The 22,723-nt window shown below is 41.6% G+C and overlaps 1 protein-coding gene across 1 annotated transcript in view; it reads right to left on the bottom strand.

The window, feature by feature from the left end:
- Positions 1 to 226: 226 nt before the first annotated feature.
- AKAP13 (A-kinase anchoring protein 13) overlaps positions 227 to 22,723 on the bottom strand; it is a 312,402-nt gene continuing 289,905 nt past the window's right edge. Inside the window, exons 29-39 of the mRNA XM_088452667.1 lie at positions 21,280 to 21,356; positions 19,922 to 20,103; positions 18,320 to 18,402; positions 17,031 to 17,219; positions 10,277 to 10,438; positions 9,878 to 9,948; positions 8,783 to 8,821; positions 8,619 to 8,669; positions 8,060 to 8,497; positions 6,408 to 6,720; positions 227 to 6,219 (exon numbers count right to left, since the gene is read on the bottom strand). Coding sequence (XP_088308793.1) covers positions 6,170 to 6,219; positions 6,408 to 6,720; positions 8,060 to 8,497; positions 8,619 to 8,669; positions 8,783 to 8,821; positions 9,878 to 9,948; positions 10,277 to 10,438; positions 17,031 to 17,219; positions 18,320 to 18,402; positions 19,922 to 20,103; positions 21,280 to 21,356 — 1,655 coding nt within the window. The 3' untranslated portion in view covers positions 227 to 6,169. The remainder of the gene's footprint in view (positions 6,220 to 6,407; positions 6,721 to 8,059; positions 8,498 to 8,618; positions 8,670 to 8,782; positions 8,822 to 9,877; positions 9,949 to 10,276; positions 10,439 to 17,030; positions 17,220 to 18,319; positions 18,403 to 19,921; positions 20,104 to 21,279; positions 21,357 to 22,723) is intronic.

Raw genomic sequence — 22,723 nt, forward strand, 5'->3', positions numbered from 1 at the left:
GTTTGAAAAATTACAGTTAGGAGCTGATAGGCTATGGGGTAGATGTACTAAGCCTAGAGAGAGAGATACAGTACAAACCTGTTACACAAGCTAATACATTGTATACAGCTGTACATTGTCAATTTATTGAGCTCTAAAGACTTATCTGTTTCTGAAACCATATTGGTTTGTTTATTTTTTAAAATATGATTAATAAATACGCAAGTGAAATCTAGATAAAGGATGGCATTTATTAAGAGAAAATGTTCTTTACAGCAGATTACTAAGAAAAAAGATAAATTAAAGCTAGTTACAAAGTAAACTTGCATATTACAGAAACAATCATGACTTATACAGTTATAACTTTTTACATAATTACACATTAACATAAAATAATTAAGTTCTGTTTTTGTTTCAATTTCTTTACAGCATTTAGAAAACACACAAAAAAACAATAGCATTTAGCATAGAGTTTTGGGTCATTTAAAAATCACAGTAATTTTACAAAGTAGCGCCAAGGCACAAAACGCGTTGGTCGCTAGTTTCTCGCTGCTATTCCCTAAATGAGGAACAGCCCTGTGTTGGGATCTTTAAATGACACCTACATGTACCTCAGTACAGGCATTTATAAAACAAAAGCAGAGGTATACATGGTACTATAAACCTCCTGAGCATTTCGTAGTTTAGTTACTCTAGTGCAGTCCAGGTTAGTAATATATAGTATATGACAGTACAAAGCTAATTTTTTATTTTGTACAAACAGGGTGAAATGGAAGGCCACTCATTTTTTAATAATGTTTCCTATATTCATTAAACTAATCATTTTGCATACATTTAATATGTATATACAATAAATACAAAAGTAAATGCCAAATTTACACTGAAAACACTTTTCTCTGACACCAAATATTATGTGTCGTCTCTGCATTTCTAAAGGTCTTCTAGATCAGATGCTTGTTTGTATTTATTATGGTTTGTGTTTTTTCATCACAAAAGGTTCTATACTCCTCAAACAGGATCTCCCTTGTCAGATATAAACAAGTGAATTTATGCTTTACAAAAATGGATGTCGCATAGCCAAATAATGACTGCTCAATTCATAGGGGGGAATTCAATTCGATGCGAATTGAATAGCGCCGGGAGGGAGCTCCCGGAGCTATTCAATGTGTTATGTCGGAGAATGACGGTTCTTGCGACTTAACAAGGGTGTTAAGGCGCGGTAACCGGCATTCTCTGAATAAAGTGCCGGGCACACGGCTGTTAGCGCCGCACTAAGCAGTAAAAAAGCTGCGCGCCTGGCACTTTTGTCAGATTTCTCCTCGCATCCTCAGGGGGGTGCGAGAAGAAATCATTCGCCCGCCCAAACAGCTCGGTGTATTGAATAGATTCAGGAGCTCCCTCCTGCGGCTATTCATCATCGCACTGAATTGAATTCCCCCCATAGATGTGTAATGTATAAATCATTGTCACATAAATGAATTTAATTAGGGATGAGCTTTTATTTATTTCTCATTATCTATTTGTATAGTGCCACCTATGAAGTGCTTTCCAGAAACCCTTTGGTAGGGGCACATATGGCTCCCGGGAAGATAATATTTCAAAGGGGCAATTACAGTTCTTTACACACATTAATATATTTTTTAAGCAGATTATTGGGATATGAATTTCTCTCAGATTTTTATTCCTAACAATTGCTTAATTTGGAGAGCTGAGGGATCAACTTGAATGCTGATAGCCATGAATGACTGATGAGAGTATGGACCTGGGGACCAAAAGAAATCTCAGCCATAATTAACAGTGCAAATGTGCCATTTCTCAAAGGGTAAGATTGTGAAATATTATAGTTTATTAGAAAGTGTCAAGATACCAGACCTTGCCAGAGACATCCCTTGGCATAATATCATTATATGAAATGATATTATAGCCGAGACAAACCATTTCACCCTGTCTTACAAAGATTAGCTATATACAAACGGGAACGGAAAAGCGTGATTTGAGAAGTAACACGGTTATATTAGAAGTGTTGGCGCTTTCTCCGGCCTGTCCAGCAGGCGTTATATCCAGAGTGCGGTGGAGAAGGAATGTTAAGGGTAAATGTTCATATCTTTTGAAAAAAGTTTTATTCTCTGCCGAAAAGTCCAACAGAAGAAATAACATTAATAACCTATAATAAATTGTAACTTGAAGAAAAAAAAACACACAAGTGAATAAATGTATATTTGCATTGCAGTTACCTTGGCAGTCAAGGGAAACAAACACTTTCTCACAGGCTGGAGCTGCCTGTTTGTTACACAGGACATCGAATACAGTTTCTGTGAGATTAGACCACACTCAACACAATAAGTGCTCTTTCATTCTTTAGAAAGCAACTTGGATGAGGTCTCAAGCAGCAATAATTCATATGATTCAATTAAAGCTTCAAGAAAGGTGCTTAAACCCAACATAAAGCATGTAGACGGCACATTATTATCAGGTTGTGACCCAATCCTGATCTATACAGTCTATGAACAGTGAGCTCTGATCATAGTTTTCTATTCTTGTTAAATAAAAACAAGACTATAATAGCAAAATACTGCTTACAACACGTTACTGGACATGAAAATACAATGTGCACCATAATATACAACATATTGATTGGGAAACAAGTTTTCAGTGGCCAGGGATGTTTGGCTTCTCAGTGTAACCCTTAAATGTGTACAGCATAGTTCTCATGACAATTAATAGTCAGAACATTAGCAATATTCTTCAAAGGTTCAACTTCCATTATAGCTGCTAGCCCAAACTACTAACACAGCTACGAGTGAGTTTACTGAAAAATACCACAAGTGAGAAACCAGTTTATAGAGTGGCACGGTCCCTGGAAGAAGCAAGTGAGCATAGTATATGCCTCCTACACTAGGATTCAGTCACACAGAAAATACACCTCCTGAACTATGGATTCAGTTATGCAGAGAATACATATCCTACTACAGATTTAAGGGTCGATGTATGAAGCAGTGAAAATAGTGGATAATTTCACCAGTGGAGAAGTTGTCTATAGCAACCAATCAGTTTCTACCTATCATTTTGTAGAATGTATATGATAAATGCTACCTCTGATTGGTTGATATGGGTATCGTCTCCACTCTTTTCACTGCTTGATAAATCAAGTCATACAGAGTATACACCACCTGAACTATTGATTCAATTATGCAGAGAATACACCTCCGGAACCAGGGATTTAGTCAAGAAGAGTATACACCTCCAGCGCTACTGAGTCAAACATGCACTACAGATTTATTCATACAGAATATATGCCAACTGCCCTACTAATACAATTCAACAGGGTATACACCTCCCTCCTGCACTACAGATTCAGCAATGGAGAGTATACGCCTCCCTCCTGCACTACAGATTCAGCCATGGAGAGTATACATCTCCCTCCTGCACTACAGATTCAGCCATGGAGAATATACATCTCCCTTCTGCACTACAGACTCAGCCATTGAGAATATACATCTCCCTCCTGCACTACAGATTCAGCCATTGAGAATATACACCTCCTACACTACAGATTCAGCCATGGAGAGTATACACCTCCTACACTACAGATTCAGCCATGGAGAGTATACACCTCCTACACTACAGATTCAGCCATGGAGAGTATACACCTCCTGCACTACAGATTCAGCCATGGAGAATATACATCTCCCTCCTGCACTACAGACTCAGCCATGAAGAGTATACACCTCCTGCACTACAGACTCAGCCATGGAGAATATACACCTCCTGCACTACAGACTCAGCCATGGAGAATATACACCTCCTGCACTACAGATTCAGCCATGGAGAATATACACCTCCTGCACTACAGACTCAGCCATGGAGAATTTACACCTCCTGCACTACAGATTCAGCCATGGAGAGTATACACCTCCTGCACTACAGATTCAGCCATGGAGAATATACACCTCCTGCACTACAGATTCAGCCATGGAGAGTATACACCTCCTGCACTACAGATTCAGCCATGGAGAATATACACCTCCTGCACTACAGATTCAGCCATGGAGAGTATACACCTCCTGCACTACAGATTCAGCCATGGAGAGTATACACCTCCTGCACTACAGATTCAGCCATGGAGAGTATACACCTCCTGCACTACAGATTCAGCCATGGAGAGTATACACCTCCTGCACTACAGATTCAGCCATGGAGAGTATACACCTCCTGCACTACAGATTCTACCATGGAGAATATACACCTCCTGCACTACAGATTCTACCATGGAGAATATGCATCTCCTGCACTACAGATTCAGTAATGTTGGACACTTCTGGATTTTACACAGATCGCCACGTTCTCATTACCAGCAGTATGTTACCAGACTTTGTTGATTGTCTTTATTTCTTGCAACTTGAGCCATTATGGAGAAGGCTGCTTATACGGTGCATTGTGGCATTGTGAGTAGTTTGTGAAGGATTCATTGACATTTGTATTTCCCATATTCCATCTATCGCTCATACCTGAAATAGCTTTTATGCCCATATACCCACATCTAGGAAAGTGTTAGAAAACTGCGACATGTGACTGACATAGATTGGGCGATATTTACGTAATGTTCCTTCCCCAGGCACTTATTTAACGGTTTATTTTACCATTATAAATAATTTTGCTAGTATAGTTTATTATTTTGTAAGTCAGAAAGGTATAAGGATAGAAAAAAAAAAAACCAAGCTCAGGAAAATTGTGCACCCCCAGCCATATACAGCTACCGCATTCTGCATTGTCCACACCAGCAACTAACCAGGCTAATCGCAGCACAGGTGTCTGATTGGGGAAAGTATTCCAAAAGGATTATATAAACTAGTGAGATTGTATTACAATGACTGTCAGAAAAATGACTCTCCTCAACCATCCAGATCTACATGGAAAAAGGTAGATGGTCACAGTACAGAAAAGATCTCAGTAAAAGAATTGTAATACAGTAATAAAGTTAGGACCACTTTGTTTCATTTTGGTAGCCCAACAGTAGAAAACTGTATTCCAATTGTGTCGAGACCCACGGTGTGTCATACAAATTAGAGGAGAAATGACTGCCTGTATTCAATGGAGAAATGTGTCTGTAGCCCAAATGTGTGTTTACTGTAAAACTACAACATCAAACTAACAAGTGAAGAACCCATACAAAAAAAAATACAGCAAAAATAATGACAAAAAGCCTTAACTGAAATTATAGAGGACAGATCCCATTTGTAATAGGACGGAAAGGAAACAAGTACGGTACTTTGAAGCTGCTTTTTTTCCACAAAAAATAAAAACTTTGTACAAGTGTAAATCTTGTTGTGGTCACAAGACAACCTTGGCACAAAGTGAATGGGAACTCTCCTAAAAGAATACACAGTGTGCCCTCTACTGGCCAATAAGATCATTACTACATGGTGGCTTGTGGATACGTTCCAAGCACACAACTGGTACAGGAAAATAAATGGGAAAAATGTAACATCCTTACTGACAACTACATTTTTTGTAGTAATTCAATTCGCAGTTAAATAGATCTCTAGTCTGAACATAAAGACCTACTTCATTAAACACTTCCGTCCACTTTATCTTCTTGCAAAAATAAAAAAAGCAATTCACAATCTCATAAGCGCATATCCGTGATAACCTGCAAACTATAGGAGCAAAAAAGCAGAAACTATCATGAACTTATTAGATGTGAAATAAAGATATAAGTGGACTTTATAGATGAACCCTAATAGTTTCATTCTCAGTGGTGCTGACGCAGTGACAAACTCTGGAGATGGTTATAGTACATGAGATTATGCTGCTGCAGTATGCTAAAATAACATTGAAGGCCTCAGACTCGTGACTTTAAGCCCTTAACAGTTATAGATGGCTAGAACGTATGCATCCTGCTTACTTTCTCCTAGATTCATAGTCCCATTATTCTATATGGTAAAGATTCCTGAAGTATTGCAGATTGTTAAATAACAATAATAGTGGTGGTGGGGGTGGGGGATTTTCATCAAAGACCACACCATGGGAGCTGACTGTGAGCAGTACTGCAAACCTCTGTAAAAAGTGTAAAATAAGCAGTAACAAGTCACATTTCCTCCTGTAACATATCCAGGCTTTATGGTGTGGATGTCACAGTGCAGAATGAGAACGGAGAGTGTACAGTAATGTCCTCTATAAAACATGGTCATCAGCAGAAGATCTCTTCCTCTTGGGTCGGTCCTCCTACAGGATAAGAATCTGCAAAACAACAATTTAACTTCATTAGTTGAAAGATCGATTAATTAAAGGACTTTTTTTCCAACTTGCATCTATAGCTATTTGTGAGTCATTTATTTCTTCTCAAAGATCAGTAACAAAATAATGGATAGGAGATCTCCTATAGGATCACCTTTACCCTCAACATTTTAAATAAATGTTTCACCTACCTGAGGTTGGGGAACGGCTTCCTTTACCCTTCTTCTTTTTGTCCTTTTTTTCCTTTGGTTTTGATAAATTAAAGAGGCGATTGGGGGTAGGTCCCTCCACTGATTTATTAGTCTGGCCCCCGAGCAGATTGAAGTGGCCTTTTACTTTTTGTTTACTGTCTGTCCGTAACAAGCTGTCTTTTTTTGGTGAAACAGACAGATCAGACTCCAAGTGCTCCTGTTTTGGTACGCTAGAATTATACCATTTTGATGAAGAGTCCGTCCCAACAGTGAGTGAAGACACCCTGCTCAGTTTATCATGCTGACCGGAGATCTAGACAAAGTAAGAATCAATATTAAACTTAAGTTCAGACAGCCTGAGCTTAGTGCAGTCACTGTTTTGTGTGAAATAGTTCTGGATTTCAACTGATTTCATGTCAACATTGTGGCTTAAACCCTAGTTGCATATGTCGACATTGTGACTGTTGACTTTCACAATGTTATGGCCTTGGATGGAGATAAAGTCGACAGAGATAAGGTACCAACCAACCAGCTCCTAACTGTCATTTTTCAAACACAGCCTGTGACATGACAGTTAGGAGCTGATTGGCTGGTACCTTATCTCCGTTGACTTTACCTCCATCCAAGGCTTAGTGAATAGACCCCTATATGTCAGTGTTATCTGTCCACATTCTGAACATGTGGACATTGTGAATGAATATATTTAGAACATGTGGACATCCTGACTGGAACGCTTTTGCAGCATTTGTGGTAATAAAAGTATTTACACATTCTACATGTAACTTTATAGAAAAGGAGACCAATCAGATCGTAGCTCAACTATGGCATAATTAATGAAAGCAAAGGTCTGATTGGTTGCTATGGGAAATGACACGTATAGCAGCCTGCACTATATCAATATTACATCAGTTATACATTTTTTAGAACGACAGTATTTCAATTCACAAGTATCACTATAGATGAGGAAATCAATGTATGATACACAATCTAGGAACATTTTCCTTTAGATTAGAATATTTGGATTTGGTTATATCCAGATCTAAGCCAGTACTATTATTACACCATCACTCATTCCCGTGTGCTCAATCAATGCTTTGCCAATGGTATTATACAGGGCCTATAGTGACACATATCACTGATAACAATAATTACTTAAGAAGCACAAACGTTTGAAAAAAGAAAGAAATGACGTGAAATACAATGCATGATCCTACAGAGGAGGAGACATGGTGCTCACCACAGGCCTGCGCTAGGGAGTCTGCTCCTTCCACTTATCGGACAGATTTTAAGTTCAGTAAAATATTGTCACCCCCATTCAACGATTCGCTACTTTATCATATATTTCATCCATGCTACTTGATGCGGTGCTATCTACACCATTCATTTCATTCAGAGGTAAGTAGAGATTGTATGTCACTTGTTGATCCCCATATTAAACGGGGGCACACCGACAGATTATTACAAAGAGCAGGAGAAATCATATATATTACCAGCCGCGTTCCGTTCATGGTTCATTATCTATTCTGTAAAGGAGTATACAACTTATACAAAAGTTTCCATGTTTCCCAAACCATTTGTTGTATAGAACAAAAGAGCATGGATGCAAATATCAGGTGTATAAGCTTTTAATAATAATCCAAGCGCACACCTACCTGTTTACGATCGGATTTTTGACCTCTTTCAGACACATTCTCCATGTCTTTCTTCAGTTGTTCTCGCTCCTTCTCTAGCTGTTTTTGTGCTGCTCTTAGGCGCTCCAGATCATGCTGATATTCATCTTTCCTGACCTGCAGCTCAATCTTCTCTTGTTCCAATTCCTGAAGACTTTTGTTTGAGGACTCCTCCCTTTGCCCAAGCCGAACTTCCCGCTGCGTCAGCTCCTTTTCCCTCGCTTCCCATTCCCGCTCTCTTCTGCGCTTCTCATCTAGGTGCTGTGCTTGCTGCTTCTGCAGGTCGGCGAGCTCTTGGCGCTGTTTCTCCAAGTTGCGATGCTTCTCTTGCTCAATCAGGGAGTTTGGCCTTGAAGAAGTCCGTGTGAGGGCTCGCAGCTTCTGATCCTCGATAAAAGTGTCTTGCTGAACCACCACAGTCTGCGATGAATGAAACAAATTAGATAATTGATCATAGCTTAATTACATCAGATAGTTCCCGCTGAAGTTGACCTCAAAATAATCTGCTGATACAAACCTCCAAGGCAGCTTAGCAACTCACCTGCAAAGAGGTCAGGAGTTTATGAATATTGGCGACGGTCTGAAGAACTTGCTGCAATGAATCAAAAGGAAACACGGTCCATGTGTAAGTCAGTGATGAGCTAATTATTTACACATCAATACAGTCACACACATTTCAGTACATTGTAGTAAAGGCTTTCGTACCTCGCCATTTCTTTTAAACATACCACTCGGACCTGGTCCCTACGGGGTAAATAAAGATATTAGGGAAAAACAAACAAAAAGCAGGTGTTATGGCTTGTTGCACATATGCACTGTTCGCAAATCCCCTCTAATAAAGGACTTAATGCTGGGTATAGCCGCACGCCACTACATAGAAAGAATGTGTGCTTAAAGCAAATATGTGTAAGTGTGGAATCCTTTGTTTCTTGCTCTGGCTTTAAACCACCATTCCAAAACAATAATATAACATAGCAGCCCAACAAGACATAGCATTTTGAAAATGAGAAAATCTACCACATCAAATGTGTGGACCCCTGTTTCTATATGACCAAAGATCAGTTACATTGGGTTATTAGACACCCCACCTCAATTTGTGTAAAACTTAATGTTTTGTGTAGTGTTGGCTATCATCCTCTGATGATCACCAGGCAATATTGAGGTTGTATAACGTTTGAAGGAAAGAGTGCCCCGAGTGTGTAGGTGACAGTACATGGAGAGATAGAGTATAAGGCTTTTATAGTGCCTTTCTCCATGTCTGGAAAACAGATTGATTCCTGCAGTGCAGGGTGGTGGTGTTATTGTCTAGTGATCACCACACAGTAAATAGTAGGAGGTCACATCATTGAAAGAGGAGCTGTATACAGAGGGATAGTGTTTTTTTTTTTTTAATTTGCAAAATACAGAAATTTCACATGGTATAAAACATAATAGTATTAATAAGTAATAAATAGGCAGTCACAACATGGAGAATGGACGGGGTCCGGTGAGAAAGTGAGTGGTCTAGCGCTTGTAAAGGACTATCCATACAGACAGAATAGACTGGTCACCTCCCCTCCCCACTCTGGCACCAACTATAACTTCCACCAAGATGGGGCCTCTTAGCATAGGTGGGCAGTAGTTCAACAACTCTACACAATCTATACATAGCATCCTTTTTTTGAGATTAGAAAGAAATGCATTTGCTGTAATAAAATATAGAAATCAGACATTAAACTGACTCTTAAACGATATTCTAGATTTAAAGTGCAGTATTTGAAGATGATGATGATAGCAATTACCACCAGAGGACAACTGTACCTTTTTCAGAACACTGTCTGATTCTGTCCTACGCAGATCTTGTGCATCTTCTCCCTCATCTTTCTCTCCACCTTCAAGTGTAAAATGAAACCAATCAGTGTGAAATCAACAGCATTACATAAATCTACCAAACCACTCATTAGCAAATCCACCGCTCTTTGTGATTCCAAAGGTTTGAAGCATCTTATGTAGCTTTGTTGCAACACATTGGAAATTCGTAGAACAAACGCAAAGTAGTGTTATACAAGATAACATCTCTTCATAAACATAAAACCAAATAATTATAGTAAAACAAAAAAAAATGGGTGAATTGTGAGTTACTAGAGCAAAATGGCAGAATATAAAACTGAAATATGCTGTTACTTTAGCACAGATGAATTTAAGGCATCTGGCACTTACTTTTAGAAGCGTTAAGTTGATGGCTGTCAAACCCTCCAAAGGTTTCTGCTCTTCGAGGAAGAGAAACTGGCCCCACTGCAGCCTCCAGATCTGTTGGACTGGGCACCTGCTGCACCACACTGCTCCACAGATTCCGGTTAACCAGAACTTGAAGTGTTTCAACTGAAATACAAACACACAGCTCTAATAAAATGAGGATACAAAGCTGTAGCTTCTAAATAATAATCTGTAAAGCTAGATAATCTAACATCTACCCACCTCGCACTCTAAAACACTATATCACTCCTCAAAAGTAAAAAAAATTTTGGGTTGTGAATTATGCACTTTTAAAAATACAGAGCATCAGCCAGCTACACGAAGCAAAGGCAGATATTTTAATGATTGCACCAGTTTTTGGGAGTATGCACTATAAAACGAATGCACCAATTCGTTAAGATCTTGTCTCTGAGCTTCCCAGTACATCCGGTTTACCTAATTTTCTGTATACTAATCCAGAGTCGCCCTGGAAACATGTCAGGTGGCTTACAAAATAAGAGTTATTGTAGACTTACTATTGATTGAAAACTATTTTTCTTCAAAGTCCATAGTGTCCACAGGGATACCATGGGGATAATGTGGTCAGAGTGACCCAGGCAGCAAACAGTTAAGCTTTCAGCTCCCAGGATGCCTCTGGTCATCCTCCATATATACCCCGCCCCTGGCCACAGGCATTCAGTTCTGTAAACAAGCCCAAGGCAGGAGAAGTAAGTTCTGTAAACAAGCCCAAGGCAGGAGAAGGAAAGAGAGAAATAAGAACAATCGTACACAAGAAAAGCTCTCAAAAAATGATGGAATCCATGCCCGAAAGAAAAATGACCCAATAAAGCGAGGTGCGTCAGGGTGGGTGCCCTGTGGACCTTATGGACTTCGAAGAAAAAGTTATCAATGGTAAGTCTACCATAACTCTTATTTTCTTCTTCAGGGTTCATATGGATCCCCAGGGATAATATGGGGGATGTCCTAAAGCAGTTCCTCTAAGAGTGGGGGACGCTACTGAGCAGAAAGAAAAACTCATCGCCAAAAGGAAGCATCCTTAGAGGCAAAAATATCAAAGGCCTAGAACCTAAGAAAAGTGTGGACATAAGACCACGTGGTTGCCTTGTACAAATGCTCAACATAGGCACCACGATGAAACACCCATGATGATTCCACAGACCGAGTAGAATATGCTGTTGCTATGATTGGGACAGGGAGATCAGCCTTTGTGTAAACCTGGGAGATAGTCATATGTAACCATCGAGCCAGAGTTTGTTTGTTGGCTGGCCAACCTTGTTTGTGAAAACCATATAACACAAAAAGAGCATCTGATTTTCTAACAGAGGGCCTGATTCAGACCCGCAAGCGGGTCGATGGTTGCCCAGTGCGCATGTGCACGACCCGGATAGAAATGGGCAAACCGTCGCTCCGGGTCTCGTACCAAAGGGGGTGTGCTGTCGTTGTTGAGTGACAGCGCGCCCCGTTTGGTGGGCGGGCCGGGTGCGTGGCTGCCCAGACGAAGGCGTTCCCATGGGAACGCCTACCGTCTGGGGCCAGCCCCACCGACATCACAAGTGATGTCAGTGGGAGAGCTTACGGCTCTGTTAGAGCCGAAAGCTCTCAGGGGCTTGCGGCAACAAGACCCTACCACAAGGGTCTTGTCGCAAGCCCGATGGTCGCGATGGTCTTGACCATCGCGACCATCTTCCTGGCCGCTAGCTATAGCTGTGGTTGGCCACCCACAGCTATGCGAGTGGCCAGGAGGCCACTCTAAAAAACAAGAAGGCCGGCCCTGATTCAGAGCGAGCGCTCTGTCAGAGTGTCCGGCTCTGAATCAGGGCCAGAGTTTGTACGCTCCACATAGATACCGAGAGCTAGAACCATATCCAGGAAGATTTCACCTACAGAAAGATCTGAAGACTGAAAAGCTGGAACCACAATTTCTTCATTCACATGAAGACGGAACACTACCTTAAAAAGGTAGCCCTCCCCTTTACGGAGGACAGCTCAAACCTGGTAAATAAAAAGAAAAAGGGGAGCAACAAAAAAGTGCTGCCAAATCACAGAGACTCTGTGTGCAGAAGAGATAACGAGTAGAAAAAAAAATGTCTTCGCTGTCAACCTCTTCCAATCTACAGAGTCCAGAGGTTCCAATGGGAGAGCTTGTAGCCCCTTGAGAACCAAAGACAAATCCCACGGTGCTACCGATGGTACATAAAGGTAGCTGAACTCGGAGAACCCCCTGAAAAAAAAGAATTCTAACATCTGCCAAAGAAACAATTATTTTCTGGCACCAGACTGACAGCGCAGAAACCTGCACTCCCAGGGCGGCTAGGTAGAGACCAAAGTCTAAACCAGCCTAGAAAAAGTAAGTACCCGGAAAAAACCTAAAACCATAGGGTCATACTTTCTTGTGGGAACACCAAACAGAATGCCAAACAGATGCAGGCAGAGGAAGGCTTTCGTGCCCTAAGCATTGTTTAAATCACAGAGCTGGAGAAACCTTTGGCTTTTAACATGGAAACCTTAAGAGCCACCCAGTCAAGGACAGACGAGGTAAGTCCGGGTGCAGGCAGGGACCCTGCACTAACAGATCTGGCCACAGAGGAAGAGGAAACTAACTATTTATGGATAGATTCCGTATGTCGTGAAAAAAAATGACATCTAGGCAAAGCAGCAGACACTAGTATTACTGCTCCGCCTTCCTGCTTGATTTTCCTGAGGATCCTTGGGATGGGAAATCGGAGGAAAGAGATACACCAGCTTGAAGTCCCATCTTACAGCAAGTGTGTCCCTGAAGGCGGCTGAGGGGACTTTGGTCATGGACCCATACCTGGAGACCTTGTGGTTGTGATGTGATTTCATGAGGAATAGGTCTGGTAGGTCCCATTTGTCCACCAGGAGTTGAAAAACCACCAGGAGGAGAACCCACTCTCCGATGTGTATGTCCTGATGACTTAGGAAGTCCGATTCCCAATTGAGGAGTCCCTGGATGAATATTGCAGAGATAGCCAGAAGATGACATTCTGTCCAAACCAGAATGTTAGTCACTTCCCTCATGGCTGCATGACTTTGCGTGCCTCCCTGACGTTTGAGATAGGCTACTTTGGTTGCGTTGTCGGACTGAATCTGGACTGCCCTGGAACAGGTCCAGTGCCATGACGAGTTCTTTGTATACTGCTCCAGAATGTTTATGGGCAGATGACTGTCCTGATTTGTCCATTTTCCCTGAAAGGTGTGATGACCTGTCACCAGGACCGGATTTACCATAAGTAAACCTAAGCACCCGCCTAGGGCCCATCGGTTCGTCACAAACACACACAAAGTATATCAGCAGCAGCATGGTCAGGAGTCTGCCTCTACCATGCGGGGGGAGGAGGACTCGGAGGCCGAGTTGCAGTCCTTCAGCTGGCAGCCCGGGGAATCCGTGTCACAGCAGCAGCATGGGACCTCCAATCAACACCACCCTCATGATTTGCAGTGTGAGCAGGCACAGTGAGTTCAGCCAGTCTCTTCTGCTGCAAACCCCCCCTCACATTGTAGCAAACCCCATCTTGGCAGCATTCTCTGACCTTGCCCATTCCAAACCCCCCTTTCCTACTGCAGCTTGCGCTGCTGTAGCCAGCCCCTGCAGTCACAGTAAGTGCTGCCTGCCTCCTCCATCGTAGCTGCCCCCCACTGCATTGTAGCCTCCGCAGTCAGTGTGAGTGCTGCCAGCCCCCCTCCCCCCCACAGTGTGGCCAGCTTTCCCTCCACCTCTGCAATGTGGCATCCCCGGGACAACTGTAACTTCCCCGTGCTGTTGGAACCGCGGGAGACTCCCACTCCCCAGTCTGGGTAAGTTTGATGTTCTTATACTGTGAAATAACAATGTTTTCTCTACATATACACTGAGTGACTACCTATTGTGTAGGTTGTTTTTATTTTATTTTCTGTTCCCTCACCTTCTCCTGTTTCCCTCTATTCTTCCCCTTCTCCTCCCGTCTCCCTCTGTTCATTCCCCTTTCCTCCGGTCTAACCCTATTTTTTCCCCTGTTCATTTGTGTGTGTGTGTATTACAGGGGCGTATCTACCCATTGGCCAGGATGGCACTCGCCAGGGGCGCCGACCAAAGGGGGGGGGGCGCCGCCCATCAGTGCCACCAGTAGCCAAGGGGTGGACAAGTCCCACGGCCCCACAAGTGTAGGGCAGACCGCAGTGAGAGCGGTCTGCCCTACACAGTTTACAAACAGACAGCCGCCAGCATCGGCTGTGTGTTTGTAACAGCAGCCAGCTAATGAGAGTCAGACAGACTCTCATTAGCTGCTGCGTTGTCCGCGGAAGGAGCCGGCTGGAGCTCACTCATGAGCTCCATGTTCCGCAACATGTGACGGGAGAGACGTCATACGTCATGACGTCTCTCCCATGCAGTAGAAGAGCGGGCCGAGACTCGGACAACGGCGGTCATGTCAGGAGCGGGGACCAGGTAAGTAGAATTTTTATTTTGTTCTGTGTGTGTGTGTGGATAAACCTGGCACTACGGGGGGGGGCACTGAAATAGGGGGTGGCCGCTACTGGGGCACTTTATGGGGGGTGCCCGCTACTGTATTGGGGTGGCCACTACTGGGAGCACTGTATAGGGGTGGCCACTACTGGGAGCACTGTATAGGGGGTCTACAACTGGGGGCACTGTTTAGGGGGGCTACTACTGGGGGCAATGTATAGGGGGGACTACTACTGGGGGCAATGTATAGGGGGGACTACTACTGGGTACTGTTACTGGAGGCACTGTATAGGGGGGACTACTGCTGGGTACTATTACTGGGGGCATTGTATAGGGGGGACTACTACTGGGTACTATTACTGGGGGCACTGTATAGGGACCTACTACTGGGGTCTACTATGTTGGCACTGTATAGGGGGGACTACTACTTGGGGCAATGCAGCATAGGGGGGATTACTACTGGGGGCACTGTATAGGGGGGGCTACTACTGGGAGCAATGCAGCATAGGGGGGATTACTGCGTGCACTGTATAGGGGAGGCTACTACTGGGGGCAATGCAGCATAGGGGGGATTACTACTGGGGGCACTGCATAAAGGGGGTAGGGGGGTGCCAGTACATTACATTGCCAGGGGTGCTTGGATCCCTAGATACACCTGTGTGTGTGTGTATATATATATATATATATATATATATATATATACACACACACACACACAAACACATGCGCACACACATCACATACGTGCATTCACTCCTTCCATCCATATATGTGTGTATACAGAGTTGGCTACAAATTATATATATATATATATATATATATATATATATATATATATATTTCGTAAGATAAGGAAAACCAGAAAAGTTACTGGTGTTGCGGCCTGGTGGAGGTAGACCGAGTTGCAGTGCATGTGTCTTCATACAGACGCTCAGCACTCCAAAGCATAGAAAATAAAAATAAAACATAAAATAAAAGCTTGGGACTGCCTGAGCAGCCCTGTTGCAAAGGTGCGTCTGAATCCTGCCGCAAAAAACGAACAACTGAATGCCTGTGGCCGGGTCTATATGGAGGAGGACCAGAGGCATCCTGGGAGCTGAAAGCTTTAACAGTTTGGTGCCTGGATCACTCCAACCACATTATCCCCATGGTATTTCTGTGGATCCCTATGGACCCTGAAGAAGAAACATTTGTTGTTTCCATAGGGCCTCCCTACGAAGTGTTCTTGTCAAAACCGCCACATTAGTGGCCATTTGGAACTCGTGTGCAATGGTATGCATGGGGCCATTTCACTTGAGCGGAGGTGTCCAATTGCTGTTGCCTGCACAGTGCACTTGATGACTTTTTATTCCCCCCCCCCCCCCCAGGGAGATGCACTAACAAACCTTAAAACAAATATAATGGTAAAACATACTGGGCCTGACTCAGATAGGACACAAAGCTGCCACATTGCATGTTTGAAAATAGAAAAATAGATCTGTGTCTATTTAATGTATGTGGCCACTCCGCCCCTACACATCTGTATGTAGCAGTAGTTATTCCCAGTGCACATTTGTACTAACCCCATCCATGAGGAGAAACGGTATGTAATACCGCCGGCCATCTGGTTCAAATCCCGACGCCGGAAGCCCGGCAGGAGTGAAGATCTCGACGGGATTTAGGTAAGTAATCCTAATCCTGCCCCCCGCCCCCCCCAACCCTCCCATAGGGGTGCCTAACCCTAACCTTCCCCCCCCTAGTGCCTAAATGTAACCTCCCCGCTGCCTACACCCAAGTCTGGGGTGCCTAACCCTAACCTCTCCCCACTGGGAGCCCCTGACCTAACCCTTTCCCTCACCCCTTTCCCCCCACGCCCGCCGCCCAGCTTGCCTTCGTTCGGTATGCCGGGCGTCGGACTCTCGGCGTAGGGCTAAAGATAGGCGTCGGTATTTCGAACGTAGGCTTCCTGACTGCACCCCCCTTGGGGCAAGAGATCAGTCTTTCATGAACCACACAATTCCGTGTAAACACCCACGGCACACTTATCCTATTGTGCAAACACCCCATTGTTGTCCAGTTACAAACAGTCAGCAGCAAGTGATAACGCGGCTCAGTTGTGTGTAAATAGACTGTAGATCTGCAGAGATGCGCATATATGCCTCGGGTGCCTGTGCAATGTGAAAAATGCAGCTGCTTTTTGTGCACCTCTTAATCAGGACCACTCTGTTGTACAAAGATATAACTTGTTAACCAGAAATTGTGACAATCAGTTCATACCCTCTCTAATGGCATTTTTCATAACAGACTCTCCTAGAGGAGCCTCTACTGTGTTTGCTCGGAATAGAATTCTCCCCGATACAGATGAAGAGTTTCCATCACTGGTATTGCAGTCTGTCAGTTTTTGAAATATCTTCTGTTTTTCTTCAAGTAAAGCAATGATCTGTTCATCTTTTTGTTGCAGTTGCTCTGTATTTGGGAAAAAAAATAATAATGAATCCACATGTTAGAATCTCACTTGGTAAATTCAGCTGCCAAAATTAAGCTCTAGAAACATGCAACGTGAAGGCAAAGCTGTACAGCCCATCTGGTGCCATGCTGTATTTTTTTCAATCTTTTTTTTTGTGTGTGTTTGTTTCTTTAAAATTGAGCTGAGAAGAGTTTATATCTGTTGTGAGCCCTCACAATAGTTTGTTTTCCCAAAATGCTGAGGGCCTTAGCCTCGCCCTTCTATATCAGCAACAGGCTGTTTCACCAACATATTGGTATGCCATATTCTCGTTGTGTATGAATATACTGTACACCTTATTGGTGATTGGATTTGTATCATCTGTGCAGATATATACATATATATATATATATATATATATATATATATATATATATATAGATCTATAGCTAGATATATATAGGAATTCTAACATTGTTTGTATCTCAACACCGTAGCAGATAAAAAAAAACAGTTGAGGACTGTTTTATGTCAACTTCAGACTTATCCCCCACATATCCAGGAGATGGCAGCAATTATGTACCCCAAAAAAATAAATTCATAATCATTGCACACCTACCAAAATATATATTTTACAAAATAAATAAATATATATATATATATATATATATATAAAACTTTAAATTAAAAATATCTGATGATTTCCCCTCCTCCTTCCCTCCATCCACAGCCACCATAGTAAATAAATTACTTGTACTAGTCTAGCTGGTGATCCCCATGTTTGTAGACTGCTCAGCGCCCGCTGGCAGCTCTCATTGCAATGTGCAATGTGTAACATTATAGTTAATCCTCGCACTATACTGCACTATCACACATTAGACTCATAGTGACAGGAGAACTATACAAAAATGCAGATCTCCTGGCCATTCACATTTTTTCATGCAGAATACAAGGAGGGGGGGGGGTGTAATAGGGTCAGTTTACAAACTTAGACCCTATGACATTCCACCCAAAACGTTAGGTTTAAAAATACTGTATTTTGCGTAAATTTTCTTTTCATTAGTAAAAACTGTTCTTTAGCTAGGAAAGAGACAGCATATAACAGGTAATAAGTGTGCACCTTTTAGCTCTCTGGCTTTGGTGTCCCAGTTCCTCTTTTCTTCTTCCGATTCACTTGGAACACCCTCATCTTCGTCCTTGTCGCTATAATAATATGAAAGAAATGGGAGTACCTCTGCACAGAAAGCAAGTGTATTATGCCATATATATTATACCAACAATTACATATATCTTTCAAAAAAACAATGACAGATTTCTCAGTTGGTGGTGCTCCCTAGAGCCAAAGTATGAGTATGAACAAGCAAAGGAGAAGAAGCTCTTTTTTCTGGGGCACTCTTGTATAGATTGTTTGTATTAAAATATAACTTTTAATAATGTTATTTAAAATAGTGCATCTCATATTAATATCTAAAAAGATAAGTCCAGCATTGCCAGGACTATCAAGGAAAAATATGTTTTCCACAACAGAATTTAACAAAACACATACAGAACATTATGCAGACAGATCCCAAACTTTCAACAAAGAGGAAGATGTTGGGAGTAACAGTCTGTTAATGGTATGCATGCGACCTGACTATCCAATGGACGCTGGTTTCTCATATCACATGTGACCGGGAGGAATACCCGGAAGTAGGTATTTCAACAGAGAGCCAAGGCTCTCTATTCATGCGGGGGTGAACAAGCCCTACAGGCGAAACGCGCGTCCCCGAGCGGCACAGCAATACATGGTCCTGGTTAGGCAGGTGCACATGCCAACCACTTCTCTATCCATGTGTTTCTACGAAGAGTAAAAGTATCATTTGATGTAACTTAAAACTCTGTCACTATACTCTGCTACCATGACTTGTGTCATTCGTTCATCTATCTGTAGGAATATGACAACTTAGCAATGACACTCCTTTTTATTTGTAAAGATATATGGCTATTTTAGTAGCCACAAATGCCTACATGTGTCATTGTTCTGTATAAATAATACATATTTGTCACATATTATGTCATTATATTGCAGAGATAATTAGAGTTAATATCTTTGTATGATGTTGTGGACAACCAAGTGGGTTCTTGGCTAAACTCCTCATGTGCAGATCTGAACATATTGTTCCATTGTATGACAACAATCTATACATGTGCTCTGAGTTTAAACATACCATTAACAGACTGTTACTCCCAACATCTTCCTCTTTGTTGAAAGTTTGGGATCTGTCTACATATACATCTTATGGATAAAGGTACGGATTGTAGTACCTCTGATGCAGCCATATGTGAACAACTTTTGTTACAGGTACTCATCATATATGAGGTGAATCGTGTATGTGAGAACTATTGGTCTCAATTCATTGCCTATAATATTTTTGCCAAATTTTCTTATGTATGTTCTGTGTGTGTTTTGTTAAATTCTGTTGTGGAAAACATATCTTTCCTTGATAGTCCTGGCAATGCTGGACTTATCTTTTTAGATATTAATTTGAGATGCACTATTTTAAATAAAATTATTAAAAGTTATATTTTAATACAAACAATCTATACAAGAGTGCCCCAGAAAAAAGAGCTTCTTCTCCTTTGCTTGTTCATACTCTATAATAATATGCAAGATAGTGAGTGATGTTTAAACCAGCAAGAAAGCTAGTTCAGAAGAGACAACAGGTATAATGCTGCTACATACATGCCGCCCATTGTCTTCTGGATGGTTAGAATCCAGCTGTTCCGTTCGTCCTTACTACTGGCATGTACTTCCACCATTTCAGGGTCTTTTCCTCCCATGCTGATCAGGAACAGCCCCTTCTCATCATGTGCCACCTCCCTCACAATCAGCCTCTTCAGGGAAATCACGGTTGATTTTTGATCCTTGAGTCAGGGAATATGGAACATTTAGCAGTTTCAGACACACACGTATATATATATATATATATATATATATATATATATATAAATATATATATATATATAAATTAAACCTATCTTTCTTATGTGCGCTTCATTTGTGTATCTAAATAATTAGGCAGAGCCATTTGTTTTCAGTGTCCTTGGATAACATTAAGCTGTTGTCTGAATACAACTAAAGTCAATGGGATCAATTCAATGACAGTCACTGTGGCTATATGTAGCACTTACAAAGCTTCCGGACTTGCCTATTTGTGTGTGCAGCCCCATAGTGCTACTTACAAAAATCCATGAGGCCGGGGCGATATCAGGCCGCGAGGAGGGCGAGTTGCGGTACAGTGTTACCACTGCATTACAGAGGCAATTTGCCCCCCTCGCTGGTAATTCAATTGACCCATATGTGTCATGTCCACATGTAACATAAAAGAACAAGTCTGCTTGAAGACAAAAAAAAGACGTATCACGTATCCTTCATATCTACTGCACAACTGTGGATACATAATATAAGCTGCGTATGTAATAGATTTTCCAAACTTTTATTGGTATGTAAAATGTGCTACCTTCTGGAAACTACTGTATTCCAGTGTTGAGATGTAAATTAAATCAATGTTATTTTTGAAAGATACATACAAAGGTCCGAATGCGGAGTTGCGCCTGGTCCTGTGAGACGCTGCTAGCGCTGGGCGTCTGTTTTGCCGAAAATGCATCTAAGTTGCAATGTGATGCGACTAAGAAGCACCAGGAGACTGTGTTGATTCATTTTATATGTGACACTTGTATATCTGTGTGCGACTTAGTATCTCAATCTGCTACAATGCAGCTGCCAAATGAATCGGCACAGTCTGCTAATGCTTCCTAGACACATCCCATTGCAACTTAGACATATCGGAAAAAAAAGACGCTCAGCACTAGCAGGGTTACTCGGGATCTGATGGCTCCCTCGCTGCGTGACGTATTGAAGCTAGATGTATAGACATATCTGTATGATCTCTCCTTTACTCAAACTATATTTCTTTATGAGACTATGAGATTACATACAAAACACAATTTTAGTCATATTCTTTTGTAAATAGAAAGACAATATTTTCCTGTTGTCACATGGAAAAACATTTATACGTCGGTAATGTGAATGACCCTCACCAGTGATGCAAAGACATATTTCTGGTCCTTTTCTTGAAGGAAGACCAAAATATCTGACAAAAGAACAGCCAACACCTCTGTGGAACAGAGAAGAAAAGATATACTGTAAAATATGATACGTCTGCTGAAACCGCTCTTTATCCTCTGTGTTGTGTAACCTCTCTGAATATTGCTACTGTGTTACAAAGACTGACACAATTCAAGTTCAGCGCTGACACAGATTACTGTGCATCATGTTCTTCAGAGGAGAAATGTTCCCATTTGTAGTTAAAAAAAATAATGCAGGTGAAATTGATAATGATATGGCAGCAATTTGGGGATTCATCTGGAAAGGAAAGTTACTTTCAGGCACTGTGGCTTCTGGGTAGCAAAAATAAGAAGCTAGAATTAAGAGTTATTTCTCTTTCTTTCTCTCTACTTCCCACCTATGCCGAGGGAGATTTTCCATAGCCAAAAAAGCCAGGTTACCAAGTCTTGTAAAGTTGGTGTTGATGGAGCAGGGAAAAACAAAATGCTCCTCCAGCAGGGTGGAGACTGGGAGAACTGGTTGTTCTTGGCATAAAGCTGCTTGTGGGCGAGCATGACTAACATACAGCTCAATCGCATTGATGTCACTGTATAATAGCCGTGTGTCTGGAATGGACAGTGATCTCAATGCAGAATAACTGAAATTCAAGTATTCTGAACACTGAGCACTATGACAACTTATGGTTTCATGCTCTTGTTTTATGGTTTATTTAACTTGTACTCTAGGCAACTCTTTGGGCATCATTTTGTGAAAAGGATGTTAATATGGCCCAGCACTCCAGCAGCGAAAAGTATAGTTGTTCCCATGCTAAACCGACGTTTCAGGGCGTACAAGCCCTTTTATCAAGGTAACTATCAGATAGTTACCTTAATAAGAGGGCTTGTATTACCCGAAACCTCGGTTGTCCAAGGAATAAAATAACTTCAATGATTCAAGACATCATATATATATATATATATATATATATATATATATATATATATACATATATATATATATATATACATATATATATATATATACATATACATATATATATACACATACATACACATACATACACACACAGTTTGTGAACCCTTCAGAATTGTCTATATTTCTTCTGAAATTTGACCTAAAACTGCTTTTCACACAAGCCCTAAAAGTAGATAGAGAGAACCAAATCAAACTAATGAGAAAAAAATTAGACATGCTCATTTTTTGGAGGAAAATGATCCAATATCATATCTGTGAGTGGCAAAAGTATGTGAACCTTTAGGCTTAGTATATATTTTGAAGGTGAAATTAGAGTCAGGTATTTTCAATCTATGGGATGACAATCAGGTGTGAGTGGACAACCTGTCTTTTTAAAACAACAGGGATCTAGGATCTATCAAAGTCTGATGTTCACAACACATGTTTGTGGAAGTGTATCAT

The sequence above is a fragment of the Taudactylus pleione genome, unplaced genomic scaffold, assembly GCF_031769625.1.
Source record: "Taudactylus pleione unplaced genomic scaffold, aTauple2 ptg000556l, whole genome shotgun sequence".
Classification (NCBI taxonomy): Eukaryota; Metazoa; Chordata; class Amphibia; order Anura; family Myobatrachidae; genus Taudactylus; species Taudactylus pleione.